The 11442-nt window shown below is 51.3% G+C and overlaps 1 protein-coding gene across 1 annotated transcript; it reads right to left on the bottom strand.

Annotated features, from left to right (window-relative positions):
• Positions 1–1983: 1983 nt before the first annotated feature.
• LOC136530873 (sugar transporter ERD6-like 16) lies at positions 1984–8067 on the bottom strand. Its single transcript, XM_066523586.1, has 19 exons — positions 6419–8067; positions 6233–6349; positions 5730–6155; positions 5442–5531; positions 5291–5350; positions 5122–5187; positions 4925–4990; positions 4768–4843; positions 4619–4683; positions 4291–4383; positions 4144–4215; positions 3925–4009; positions 3803–3846; positions 3665–3727; positions 3523–3582; positions 3267–3320; positions 3000–3059; positions 2780–2894; positions 1984–2535 (listed from the first exon to the last, which is right to left on the bottom strand). The coding sequence occupies exons 3-19, from the start codon at positions 5883–5885 to the stop codon at positions 2414–2416; spliced, it is 1347 nt and encodes a 448-aa protein (XP_066379683.1). The 5' UTR covers positions 5886–6155; positions 6233–6349; positions 6419–8067; the 3' UTR covers positions 1984–2413.
• Between the last annotated feature and the right edge of the window lie 3375 nt (positions 8068–11442).

Below are 11442 nucleotides of genomic sequence, written 5' to 3'. Positions count from 1 at the left end.
GAGATGGAGGTCGGCTTCAAGTTGTAAGCGCGGTGTGTCTCCTCTCCATCTTTTGGTTCGACGGGAGTGCGTCGTGTGGTTACTCCGACCGCCGCCGGCGAAAACGACCGGGAGGACCTTGCAAGGACTAAGTCACTAAGCTGTAATTTTTCTTTCCTTCAAGGGTGTCTGTAGGAGCTGGAATGTAAACATTAAGATTTATATGTGAAATATAAATCCGGTTTCTCAAAAATAAAAGCTAGGTTAGATCTCGTTTTTTTAAACAGAGAGGGTGTGTGTGATGGCGCTGCATGTTAAACATTTCCAGATGCTGCAGTGAACAATATAATGCCTATCCCTGCAAAAAGAAAAACAATATAATGCACAGGCCCATTAGTCTTAGAGTATCTCCAAGAGTACCCTATTTTTTCTTTCTAAAAACATGGTGTTTTTCATCTTCTAAAAAAGTTTTGGGAGGAATAAATAAGGCCATCTTCAAGAGTTTCTAATAATGTACTCCTAAAAACATATTCCAATCATTCAATGGCATTTTCATAAATACGATCATCTTTTTCATGAGAACACGCACGTACATGGTGCCCTTGTCGATCGTCGCCTTGTTGCCTTGTGCCCGTTCCCAGTTACTAGAGTAGCCAGCAGGGCCACCTGCCGTCAGAGAGGCAGACCCCGTTGATGCTGGCGGCCATGCACGGCAGGACGGATTGCATGCTCAGGCTGCTAGATGCGCGGACATGCCTCCACCACGAGGCCTACTATCCTATGGCCATGTCCACTGCCTCCAAGTCATCCTCTCTGCTACCAAGACCACACCGGTGGCCGACTCATGGTAATCTAGCGACAGGACAGATCGACATGGCCGCCAGCTTGCTTGCTTGCAGGGGCTTCGCGCGGTTCGTGAATGTGAGGGACGAGCACGGGCACGACGCCACACCGCTTCACCTGGCGGCCAGGCAGGGGCGGCCGTAGTGCGTCCACCGCCCGCTCCATGCCGGCGCCATCGTCTTGGCTCCAACAGATCGCGAAACTGCGTGGGAGGAGGATACGCAGACGCGCAGTCGCGCGTATCTTTACGCGCTGGAGGGTGGGTTTTTGCAAGTTCTAAAAGATTAGGAGTAAATATTAGAAATTGTTGGAGAGGGTTTTTTTCCCCATCTTTCTAAAAAAACAAGGATTAGAAGGATGTTTAGGGAACTCTTGGAGATGCTCTATAGGTCAGCTAGTGTGGTCCACGTGTGCTATTTCGATGGAATTAGTTTCATCTTAATTATTTAATTAGGTTTGAGTCAGCTAATTTTTTGGCTCTCTAAATATAGTACCTCTATATTAACCTTTTACATGAAATGAGAATAAAAGTATAGAAAATATACTATGCATATCATTTCACGTGGTACTGGGCCATAAATATATTTCAGAAAACTGATGTCTGCGAAACATCTGCCACTCCTTGTCTCCTTCCATCACGGATTGCTCGGAAAACTGATGGCCGTAGTGCTTTTATGTGTAATTTGCAGAGTAGTTGATTGGCAATCTTGGGGTTACCATTCAGTAGGCTTGGCCTTGGAAACTTTGTATTATTTGTTTCTCTACCCCTCTTAATGAAATATGTGCTAAGGCACGGTCGCCCGCTCCTCCTTCCATCATGACAATCTGCCCGCTCCTCCTTCCATCATGGAGTGAATAGAACTCGAAACTACAATTGTTGCTTTATGGACAATTTCGAATTTTAACAGGACAATGATATGAAGTTGCCACCTTTCAAAAAATGATATGAAGTTGCCATGATAACACAACAACTATAAAAACAAAATTGTATATGCTGATCATGGTTATAAAAAAGTATTATTTGTTGTTCAATAAATTTTTGCCGTGGGCCAATTTTGATTTTCAACAGGACGACGATATGTAGCTGCCATGGTAATACAACAACTATAAAACCACAGTCGTATCTGCTGATGATCATGAATATAAAAATGCATTGCTGATTGATCTGGAGGGACATATGATACATAAATGTTGATCATGAATATAAAAATGTACTGCCGAAGTGCCGATTGATCTAGAGGGACATGGTACATAATGTCGGTTCAGTTGCTGCTCAAGCTCAAGCAATCTGGAGGGGATGGTACATAATACTACATAATCTCTTCCTTAACCTACACAGAGTACACTACATATTACACTTACACAAAGGTGGGCAGGAGAGAAGGGGAGGGGAAGCGGGAGGAGGTGAAAATTGTATTGTTTCTTCTATATATATATCCATCAATGAGCAGAAATCTGACGGTTGAGCACACGGTGGAGGTGGGAAAGGTAAACGTGTATATCATTTTCCATCTTGGAATTATTCTGTTGTGTCCTGTAAATTCCCATTTTCCATCTTGGAATTCTTCTGTAGTGTGCAGTAAATTCATTATTATCTTCTGGTGTTTAGAGAGTCTTGGATCTCCTCGAGTGTCCTTCCTTTGGTTTCAGGCACTAGCTTCGCCACTAAGAGTACAGTGACCAAGCTGGCTGCAGAGAACATGAAGAAGGTACCTGTACACAATAATAAGCAATGGAACAAATGTAAGCAGGGAAGGTACATTACAATTTCATTTTTCCGTTAAAACTGAAAGTTTACTTTTGATTAAGCACATTTCATAAGCACTGTTCACCCTTCCCCAGACCCCGCACAGAGCGGGAGCTCTTTGCACGGGGTACGCCCTTTACTGTATTTTACCAAAGAAGAAAAAAAGAAGTCTAAAATTGCAGGTGAACAGCAATACTCTAGGTGCATTACCTGCAGAGCTCCAGTCCATAAGGAAGCTAAATGAGTAAGAAATCGTAAAGGAACCCAACCAACTAACAAGGGTCACCAAGCTTCCACCAACTGCTTTCATGTTAATTGAGAATATCTGCAGGCAGTCAATTTAAGCAATGGTAAATCTCCAGCAAACTTTAATATTTGTCCATCTGTCATAAATGCATCCAGAACAAATACAATCCGGTTTCCATTTTACCTCAGACATGACAACCCAAGGGACAGGACCCATTCCAATTGAGTATGCCCCGATGTAAACCTATTTATCGAAATAGCATCATAAGACAATTTCAGACTACAAGAAATAAAATGCATAACTTGTGCATACGGGAATATATATCTTGACAATTTGCCATGGTACTAGGTATAATGATTTTCAAGAGACTTAACATATAGCTTATTGTCCTTGGAAGTTTCATACTGTAACTGAAAGAAAGTAAAAGCACAGGGACATTGTATCTCTTACCAGTATGCCAGAAAGAGCCAATGTGGGAACCCATTCTGGGAGAAGTCCTTGTGCCTAACAGATCATGAAGCATTCACCATTATATATAGAAACATAGATAAACGTCCTATATGCCATGTCAATCCTTTTTAGAATAAGCTGAACTTTTTACCAGCTGGTGCCAAGTGATTGCCATCATGCTAATTTATGATGCTATCATATATTATGTCAGTTTCAAGAGTAATTTTCCATACCATGTTAGAAAAATTATAGTTACCTTTAGATAGAATGATACTCCAGTGAGGAAGCAGCCCAAAAATGTTCCAGATGCAGAGACCTATAGGATAAAAGGATCTCACAAAACATTCTACCTAGCAACTTTCTTTGTGTACATCAGCTCAGCTTTGTAGTGTTTATACCATCAGGAGAACCCTTCTTCCACTCCTATCCATGAGGATGGCCCCAAACAATGTAATTGGAATCTGAAATGATCATGGTTATAAACAAAAGTGTTCTAATTAGTAACTTTTACCAGCTGAAAGCAGCTTATCTCAAACCTGAATAATGCCAATCAAGATGGTTCCAAGTTTTCCAGAAAACCCTGAAGTTATGATAAAAGCAGCATATTCATAAATGACTGTTACAAAAGGACAACACAATATTAGAGACATTTGCATACCGGCAGAGCTGAAGATATAGCTTGCATAGAATCCAACACCATTTATCCCTCCGAGTTGCTGAAAAACCATCAAACCAACACCCACCTGTGCATATAAGATCAGCAGTTATATGCCTGGCAAATATTTCTGAAAAGTTCCATATGGTCAAATTTCAAATTCAATGAACAAAAGAGATGCATATTCTAAAAGTATGTAGTTAAATAAATGATTCCTTACACATATATATTTTTGCTTAGAAATAAGTCTTGAAGCCTGGCCTTTGGAAAGCTACGGAGTGATTCAATGTACTCCTGAAAAAAATGAGCTGTCTAAGCATAGAACATTATAAATTCCAGTATATATAGCCTGTCAAGATAGAAACCAACTTTAATCTCAATTGCCTCTTCTGATACATCAGCATCCTCTCCACGCAGCTTTTGCAATGAGGTGTGGAATTCCTTTTCCCTTCCGACATTGGCCTGTAGTTTAAATGCATTGTAAAGCTCACAGCAAAAGATTCATCACAACATAGATGAACCAAATTTTTTTAGTTTAGTTGACAAGAATCATTGGGTGATTGATGAATTTACTTCGTATGTCCTACTGACACTACCATCGTTTGAAGCAGTGAAAAAGCTGGGTTCTTTTCCCACCACAAACACATCCAAAAAGTCACATTTGATAGAACATTCAGCTAACGCAGAAGTGCCTTACCAGCCATCTCGGCGACTCTGGAATGAAGAAAAGCCCGACTAGCAGGAGAACACAAGGCAATAAACCTGGACCAAAACTTTCACTCATTTCCATCCAGTTTGAATTAGAAGAATAATCATGTATCTAGCGTTGATGTGAACACAGCATACCAACAAGTACCAAATTGCGCCATGCAACAAGGGCTCCTATGATGTAGGTTGCTGAGCTTCCAGAACAGATCAAGAGCTGCACATGCAGCCAGTGGACCATATTAGCTGGTAAAACTATCATGCGCGTTACAAGACTCTTGAGCTCTAGTTTTCAAACCTGGTTTGATGTTGCGAGACCCCCACGGAGATTCTTTGGTGCTATTTCAGCTATGAATACAGGCACCTGCGGATCAAACACATGGTCAGAACACTAAAACATGATAGTTTTCAGGTTACAACATGATAATTTAGACAGAGAGCGAGCATAGAGTAAGCAATGTAGTACATAAGAATTAGTATTTAGGAGATGTTTACCACATAAGAAAGAACTCCAGTACTGAAACCCAGTAGGATTCTCCCAAAGTAGAGCATGATAGCGCTCTGTACATTCAGTATAAATCATGTTATGAAAACAGGAAGTGAGCTGGAACAGATAATTAATGATTAAGAGCGTAAGAACGATAATTATCAACAATGAACAAACCTTGGCCAGATGTATAGAAAGCCAACCAAAGATACAAATAGTAGCTGATATCCGCATGGTCTAACACAAATCAAAACAGAGGATATAGTGTGAGGATGATCTTTAGTAAAACTAAGAAGATTCACCTCAATTGACAGTGTAGTAATTTTACCATTTTTCGTCCAAGAAAATCAGCCAAGCGCCCACTAGTAACAGCACCAACCATTGCTCCGATTGTCAATATAGATCCAAAAATGGCAAACTGCAGGTTAAAATATGTACAGTAAGGCGATCTAAACTTTGGCCGTCAATATATTTTTCCATACAATGAAATTGAACATTTCAGAGTGATAGAAGATTAGAAGTAGATCCAACAGTAGTTTCATAATATTATTATACTAAAGTGTGCACTGAAAGAACAATTTATTTATTCTCCAAAGATTATGATGGTGTCACGAACCTCGGAGATAGCTAGCCCGACTTCATCTACAATCCCTGACTGCGTGGGTGCAGAATAGCCGACCTGCAAACAAAATTGGCCGAGCAAATGAATCATGTGGGACATAAAAAAAAATAAAAATAGCCGAGCAATAAAATATGAATCATGTTGCATCATCAGCACATACGTTCCACTGGAACGCAGATGTACTACTTTATATGCGCATCATGTGCCAAGGACATGATAGGAAAATGAAATCTTGTCTTCTAGCTATTAAAAAACAGCACTAGATGGTTCTTTTGGTAATATAAGAAGACACGTCCGCATCTGATGAACTGTTCATATTGACAGTGATTGGGGCCTTGGGCGCAGGTTTGATCTCGGTCTCAAGCACCGCCTGCACTGCGACACAGGCCTCAGCTGCCCGGGTGACCTCCTTCTCCAACTCTGCGCCAAAAGAAACGGAATGGGGTTGAGCGCAAAGGAAAACAAGCCGAATAGGGGCGGAAGCCTACGGGACTCACCCTCGGCCTTCTCCTCCCAGCGTCGGGCCTCGACCCGAGAGGCCTCGGCCTTCTCCTTCAGGCGCTAGACCTCGACCCGGGAAGCCTCGGCCGCCCTGGAAGCCTCTTCCTCCAGCTCTGCATCACACCAAGGAGTTAGGGGCCGAACACAAGAAAAACAAATAAAACAAGGGGAATAAGACTCACCCTCGGCCTTTCCCCTCCAGACCACAGCCTCGGTCCGGGAAGCCTCAGCCACCTTGAGGGCCTCATCCAAGGCACCTTTCCTCAGCTGGTGCGCACCCTGCTCCGTCCCCAGCTGTCCAGCAAGGGCCTTGACAGAGGCCGTGGCTTCTCCAGCCCGGGACCTGAAGGCGTCCCGATCACCGGCCACGCGGGTCAGCTCCTCCTCCAACTCCTGGACCCGTGCCGCCAAGGGGGCGACCTGCTCCTGAGCCGCCGCCACCGCCTTCATATCGGCACCGCGTAGGCGGAGGTCCTCCACCTCCGCGCTCCGCGCCGACAGAAGCTCGTTGGCACGAGCGAGCAGGTCCTTCTGCCGCTGGAGCTGGTCCCAGACGTCCCTCTCCCGCCGGAGAAAGACCGACTTCTCGAGGGACCGGGTCTCGAGCTCCTAGATAGGCAAAACAGGGGTCATTCACTACAAGAAAACTCGGAAAAAGACGACACCACATGAGAAAAGAAGGCGTGAACCTGGGCGACCCCGGGCAGATCGTCGGCCACGACGGACAGCGCTGTCCGTAGTGACCGCTCCGCCAGTTGGCGGTATTGCTCGAAGGTGTCCCAGCGCCCGCCCTCGGCCGCGTCCTTGTAAAATAGACAGGAAAGGAGGGAATCACCACACACTGAATGTGGGTGGGGAGCCTTTCATATATAGCTAATATGCATACAAGTAAATTACACATATGGAAAGCTATTCCCTGTACAAGGAAGCAATCCTAGGCTATACATAGAAAGAATCCTAGGCTATATATGGCAGCTAGCCTATCTATGGGATTACACCCAATCTATGATTAGTGCAGGATTATACATATCCTAATACCCGCCCGCAGTCGTAGCGGAAGCATCACGGACGCACAGACTGGTCCGAAAGTCAGTGAAGAGCTAGACGGGCAGACCCTTGGTCATAATGTCAGCAAACTGGTGTGCAGAAGGAACATGGAGAACCCTGAACTGTCCCAGCATCAGAAATTCAAGTGAGGGCGGCACGGAGGCCGCCGATGGTGCTGCCGCGAATGGGAACACTGACTCGTCGAATATGACATGGCGGGAAATGATTATCCGGCGAGTATTCATGTCGAGGCAGCAGTAGCCCTTGTGAGAGGATGGGTATCCGAGGAAAACACACGGGGCGGAGCGAGGAGCGAGTTTGTGGGGGGAGGTGGCGGTGAGGTTTGGATAGCAAAGGCACCCGAAGACATGGAGGGAGGAGTAATCTGGGAGAGTGCCATAGAGAATTTGATGAGGTATTTGGTGGTGGATGGAGGAGGGACGGGACAGGAGTATACCATCCGAGGATGACATGTGGGCAATGGCACCGGTGTCGAAGACCCAGGGGGAGGACCCCTGAAGCGACATCTGGTTCAGGGCAGCGATGAGGCCTGCCTGATCCCAGCCGCCCTGCTGCTGGTGAGGAGGCAGAGAGGAGTTCGTGGCGCCGGAGAACTGAGCGGGGGCAAAGGCCGTGTGAGCCTGGGCCGGGGGAGGGCCCCCGAGCACGCCAGGGCCGCCCCACGCTGGTGGACGCCATGGCTGCTGATGCGGCGCAACAGTCCAGGGCGGGTAGCAGAGCCACGGAGCCGCCGATGCTGCAGACTTCGGGGCGCCGCCCTTGCCCTTCTTCTTCCAGCGGCCATTGCTGCCGCCCTTCCCGCCACCGCTGCCGCCGCTGCTGGAGCCACCACCATAGCCGGTGAAGCTGCCGCCGGTGGCGCTGGAGACAGTGCGGCAGGCAGTGCCGCACGCGGCGTGGAACGCCGTCTGGGCTACCACGGTGCCCTCGTTGGCGAGGCGGAGCTCCTTGAGGACGAGCTTCTCGCGCGTGGTGGCGAAGTCCGGCAACGGGTGCGAGTCGGCGATGTTGTCGGCAGTGCTGGCGAAGCGGGGGTTGAGGCCGTGCAGGAAGTTGAGGACGAGCTCCGAGTCGGTGATGACGCGACCGACATCACGGAGCGCGGCGGCGGTGGCCTTCATCTTTTGGGCGTAGTCGTTGACGGGGGAGTCGCCCTGGGTCATGGAGTAGAACTCGTGACCCAGGAAGATGGCGCGCGGGGCCTTGTTGGCCTCGAAGAGGCGCCTGATGGCGAGCCAGAGGGCACGTGCGGTCTGATCTGGCGCCGTTGCCAGGCCGAGGACATCCGGCCCAACAGAGCCAAGGAGCCAACTGCGGACGCAGGCGTCGACGATGTTCCAGGCAGGGTCGGGAGAGCCAGCTTCCTCCGTGATGTGGGAAAGAAGTCCGAATTTCCCGCAGAGAGAAGTGAAGAACGGTTCCCACTGGTTGAAGTTGGGCCTCGTCAGTTCCAGGTCACCGGGATGTGGTTCTTGACATTGATCGTTGCATAGGGGGCAACGAAGACAGCAGGGGCAGAGAGGGAGCCCAGGCTGTTCGTGGTGCTGGAGGAGGAGGAGGAGCTGGTGGCAGATCCAGTCGTCATGGCGACCCTGATGGGAGGAGGGAGGGACAGCAGAGGGGGCGGTGGGAAGGGGAAGGAGGATCGGTTAAGCTGATACCATGTAGAATAGACAGGAAAGGAGGGAATTACCACACACTGAATGTGGGTGGGGAGCCTTTCATATATAGCTAATATGCATACAAGTAAATTACACATATGGAAAGCTATTCCCTGTACAAGGAAGCAATCCTAGGCTATACATAGAAAGAATCCTAGGCTATATATGGCAGCTAGCCTATCTATGGGATTACACCCAATCTATGATTAGTGCAGGATTATACATATCCTAATAGTCCTCGAGGGCGAACAGAGGCTCCCCCTCAGGGTCGTCCCGGCTCTGCCACAGGACACGCGGGTGATCCCACCCGCGGGGCTCGGGTCATACCCGCACGAGGGCCGAGCTTCCCTCGCCCGGGGTCGGAGCCGACTGCTCCATGGTGCCGGCCACCTCGGCGTCGACCACCTCCTGCGCCCAGGAAGTATCGTCGGAGGAGATCGGATGGACCTCCGCCTCCCGGGCGCTCTCCCGCAACAGCGGCAGGCCTTAGACCAGGGGCGGTACCGAGGCCTCCGCCGCCTTCATCTCCACTTCCTGGGCCGCCGGCTTCGCCGCGCTCACGTTGGCCTCCGCCACCGTGGCCTCGGTGGTCCCGGGGGCTCCGGCCCCCGCCACCGTGGCCTCGGCGGTCCTAGGCACCCCGGCCTCCAAGGACGCCTCGGCCTCGGAGGCCCGGGGGGCCTCGACCTCGGTGGCCTCAGCGACCAAGGACGCCTCGGCCTCATCTGACCCATGGGCCTCGGCCTCGCGGGTCAGAGGCGCTCCCTCCCCCGCCTGTGTAGGGGCCGCCTCGGCAGCCTCTCCTTGGGCGACCGGCTCCTTCGGGTCGGCCCTCGCCGACGCCGCGCCACGTTGTATGGCGGCTTGCGCCTCCACCACCCAGTGGGCGATGCAGCTGGGGCTCACCTTGAGCGCCTTAAGTGGCGCAAGGGCGGGCACCTCCGCAGGACGCTTCCGGCTGAAGACAAGATACTTATGGGGTCAGCATGCAACCGAAGAACGAACGGAAGATGCTGCAACTATGCCAAAAAAAGGCTTACCTCGAGCGGGGCTGCAACCGCTTCGGCACGGCGACCCTCCTCTGCGAAGGCGGTGGCGGTGGCGGAGGCACGGCCTCTGTATCCGCCGGTGCCGACCGGTCCTCGACGGACCCCGGCGCCCCCTCGGTCCTCTGCGGGGGCAGTTGCGTCGCCCCCGCCGCCACCTACTCCACCTCTGCCGTCGAGCCCACCGGGCTGACGGCGCGCTTTCCCAATGTCCGCACCTCGGGCGTGTCGGCCTCGGCCCCAGGGCAGGCGATCACCGGCCCCGAGGCATCTCCTCCTCCTCCTGGGAGCGCCGGGCCGCTCGCCGACGCCCCGGGCGCAGTCTCCCCGACGTCAGGGAGATGGTCCTTGGGACCCCGCCCCAGCTCGCTCGCGTCATCACCGCCCGAAGAATCCACCGACAGTGACGACGACGGAGACGCCTCCACCGGGAGGCCCTCCTGCCTCTGCCGGCGGCAGCGTTTCTCCAGCTCTTCGCGCTCAAGGGTCTTCCTCTTGCGCTTTGCCTGCTCGGCGTCCTTCTGCTTCTTCTGCACCTCGGCATGCGCCCGGTTCGCCACCTGCCGCGCTGCGTCCTCAGAAACGGGCGGCGGGGAGGCTCGCACATCTCTCATCCCCTGAAGGAACAGCGAACGCAAATAAGGGACCGGAAAACGGCAAGGAACGAGGAGGCCTCAAGGGCTACAGCGGCGCGTGACTTACCAGGGAGAGGAACCCCCGCGACGGGCGCATCGCGATGGGGGTCAGGCCACCGCTCCTCAGCTTCGCCTCCACCGTCTCCCTCACTCGACAAAGAATCTCCTCGTTAGAGAGGGCGGAGGCGGACATCCGGATGCCCTCGATCGGCTCATCCGGTCTCATCTCGAACAGGCGCCGCCGCCGAGCCATCAGCGGCAGCACCCTCCGGCGGTGGAAGGCAGCCACGACCACAGCCGTCGTGAGGCAGCAGCTCCGCAGCCTCTCCAGCCCCTCCAGGAGCGGCTGCAGCTTGGGCTGATCCTCCTTCGGGACACCATACTTCCACTTCTCTGGACAGCTCTCCACGATCCGCCCGGTGTAGGGGGGAAGCCCGCCGTCGTCATTGCGAAGATAGAACCAGCTGATGTACCAGCGGCGATTGGTTGACGCGAGCTGGGCCGGGATGTACAGGTGCTGACGGTCCTGGCGCACTTGGAGAGTGCAGCCGCCAGCCCTCACCGCCTTCCTCGTGCCCGACGTGCCCGTCGGCTTGGTGGTATGCCCTGCCCGGAAAAGGTGGAGCCACAGCTCCCAATGGGGGAGCAATCCCCAGGTACCTGTCGCAGACGGCGACGAAGATGGCCGCCTGCGCGATGGAGTTGGGGTTGAAGTTGTGGAGCTCCACGCCGTAGTAGTGCAGGAGCGCCCGAATGAATCGGTCCGCCGGTAAGCCGAGGCCGCGCTCGTGAAAGA

Source organism: Miscanthus floridulus, chromosome 2 (genome assembly GCF_019320115.1).
Source record: "Miscanthus floridulus cultivar M001 chromosome 2, ASM1932011v1, whole genome shotgun sequence".
NCBI lineage: Eukaryota > Viridiplantae > Streptophyta > Magnoliopsida > Poales > Poaceae > Miscanthus > Miscanthus floridulus.
Note: the sequence above shows the minus strand (reverse complement) of the source record. Positions and strands in the feature narration are given on the sequence as shown.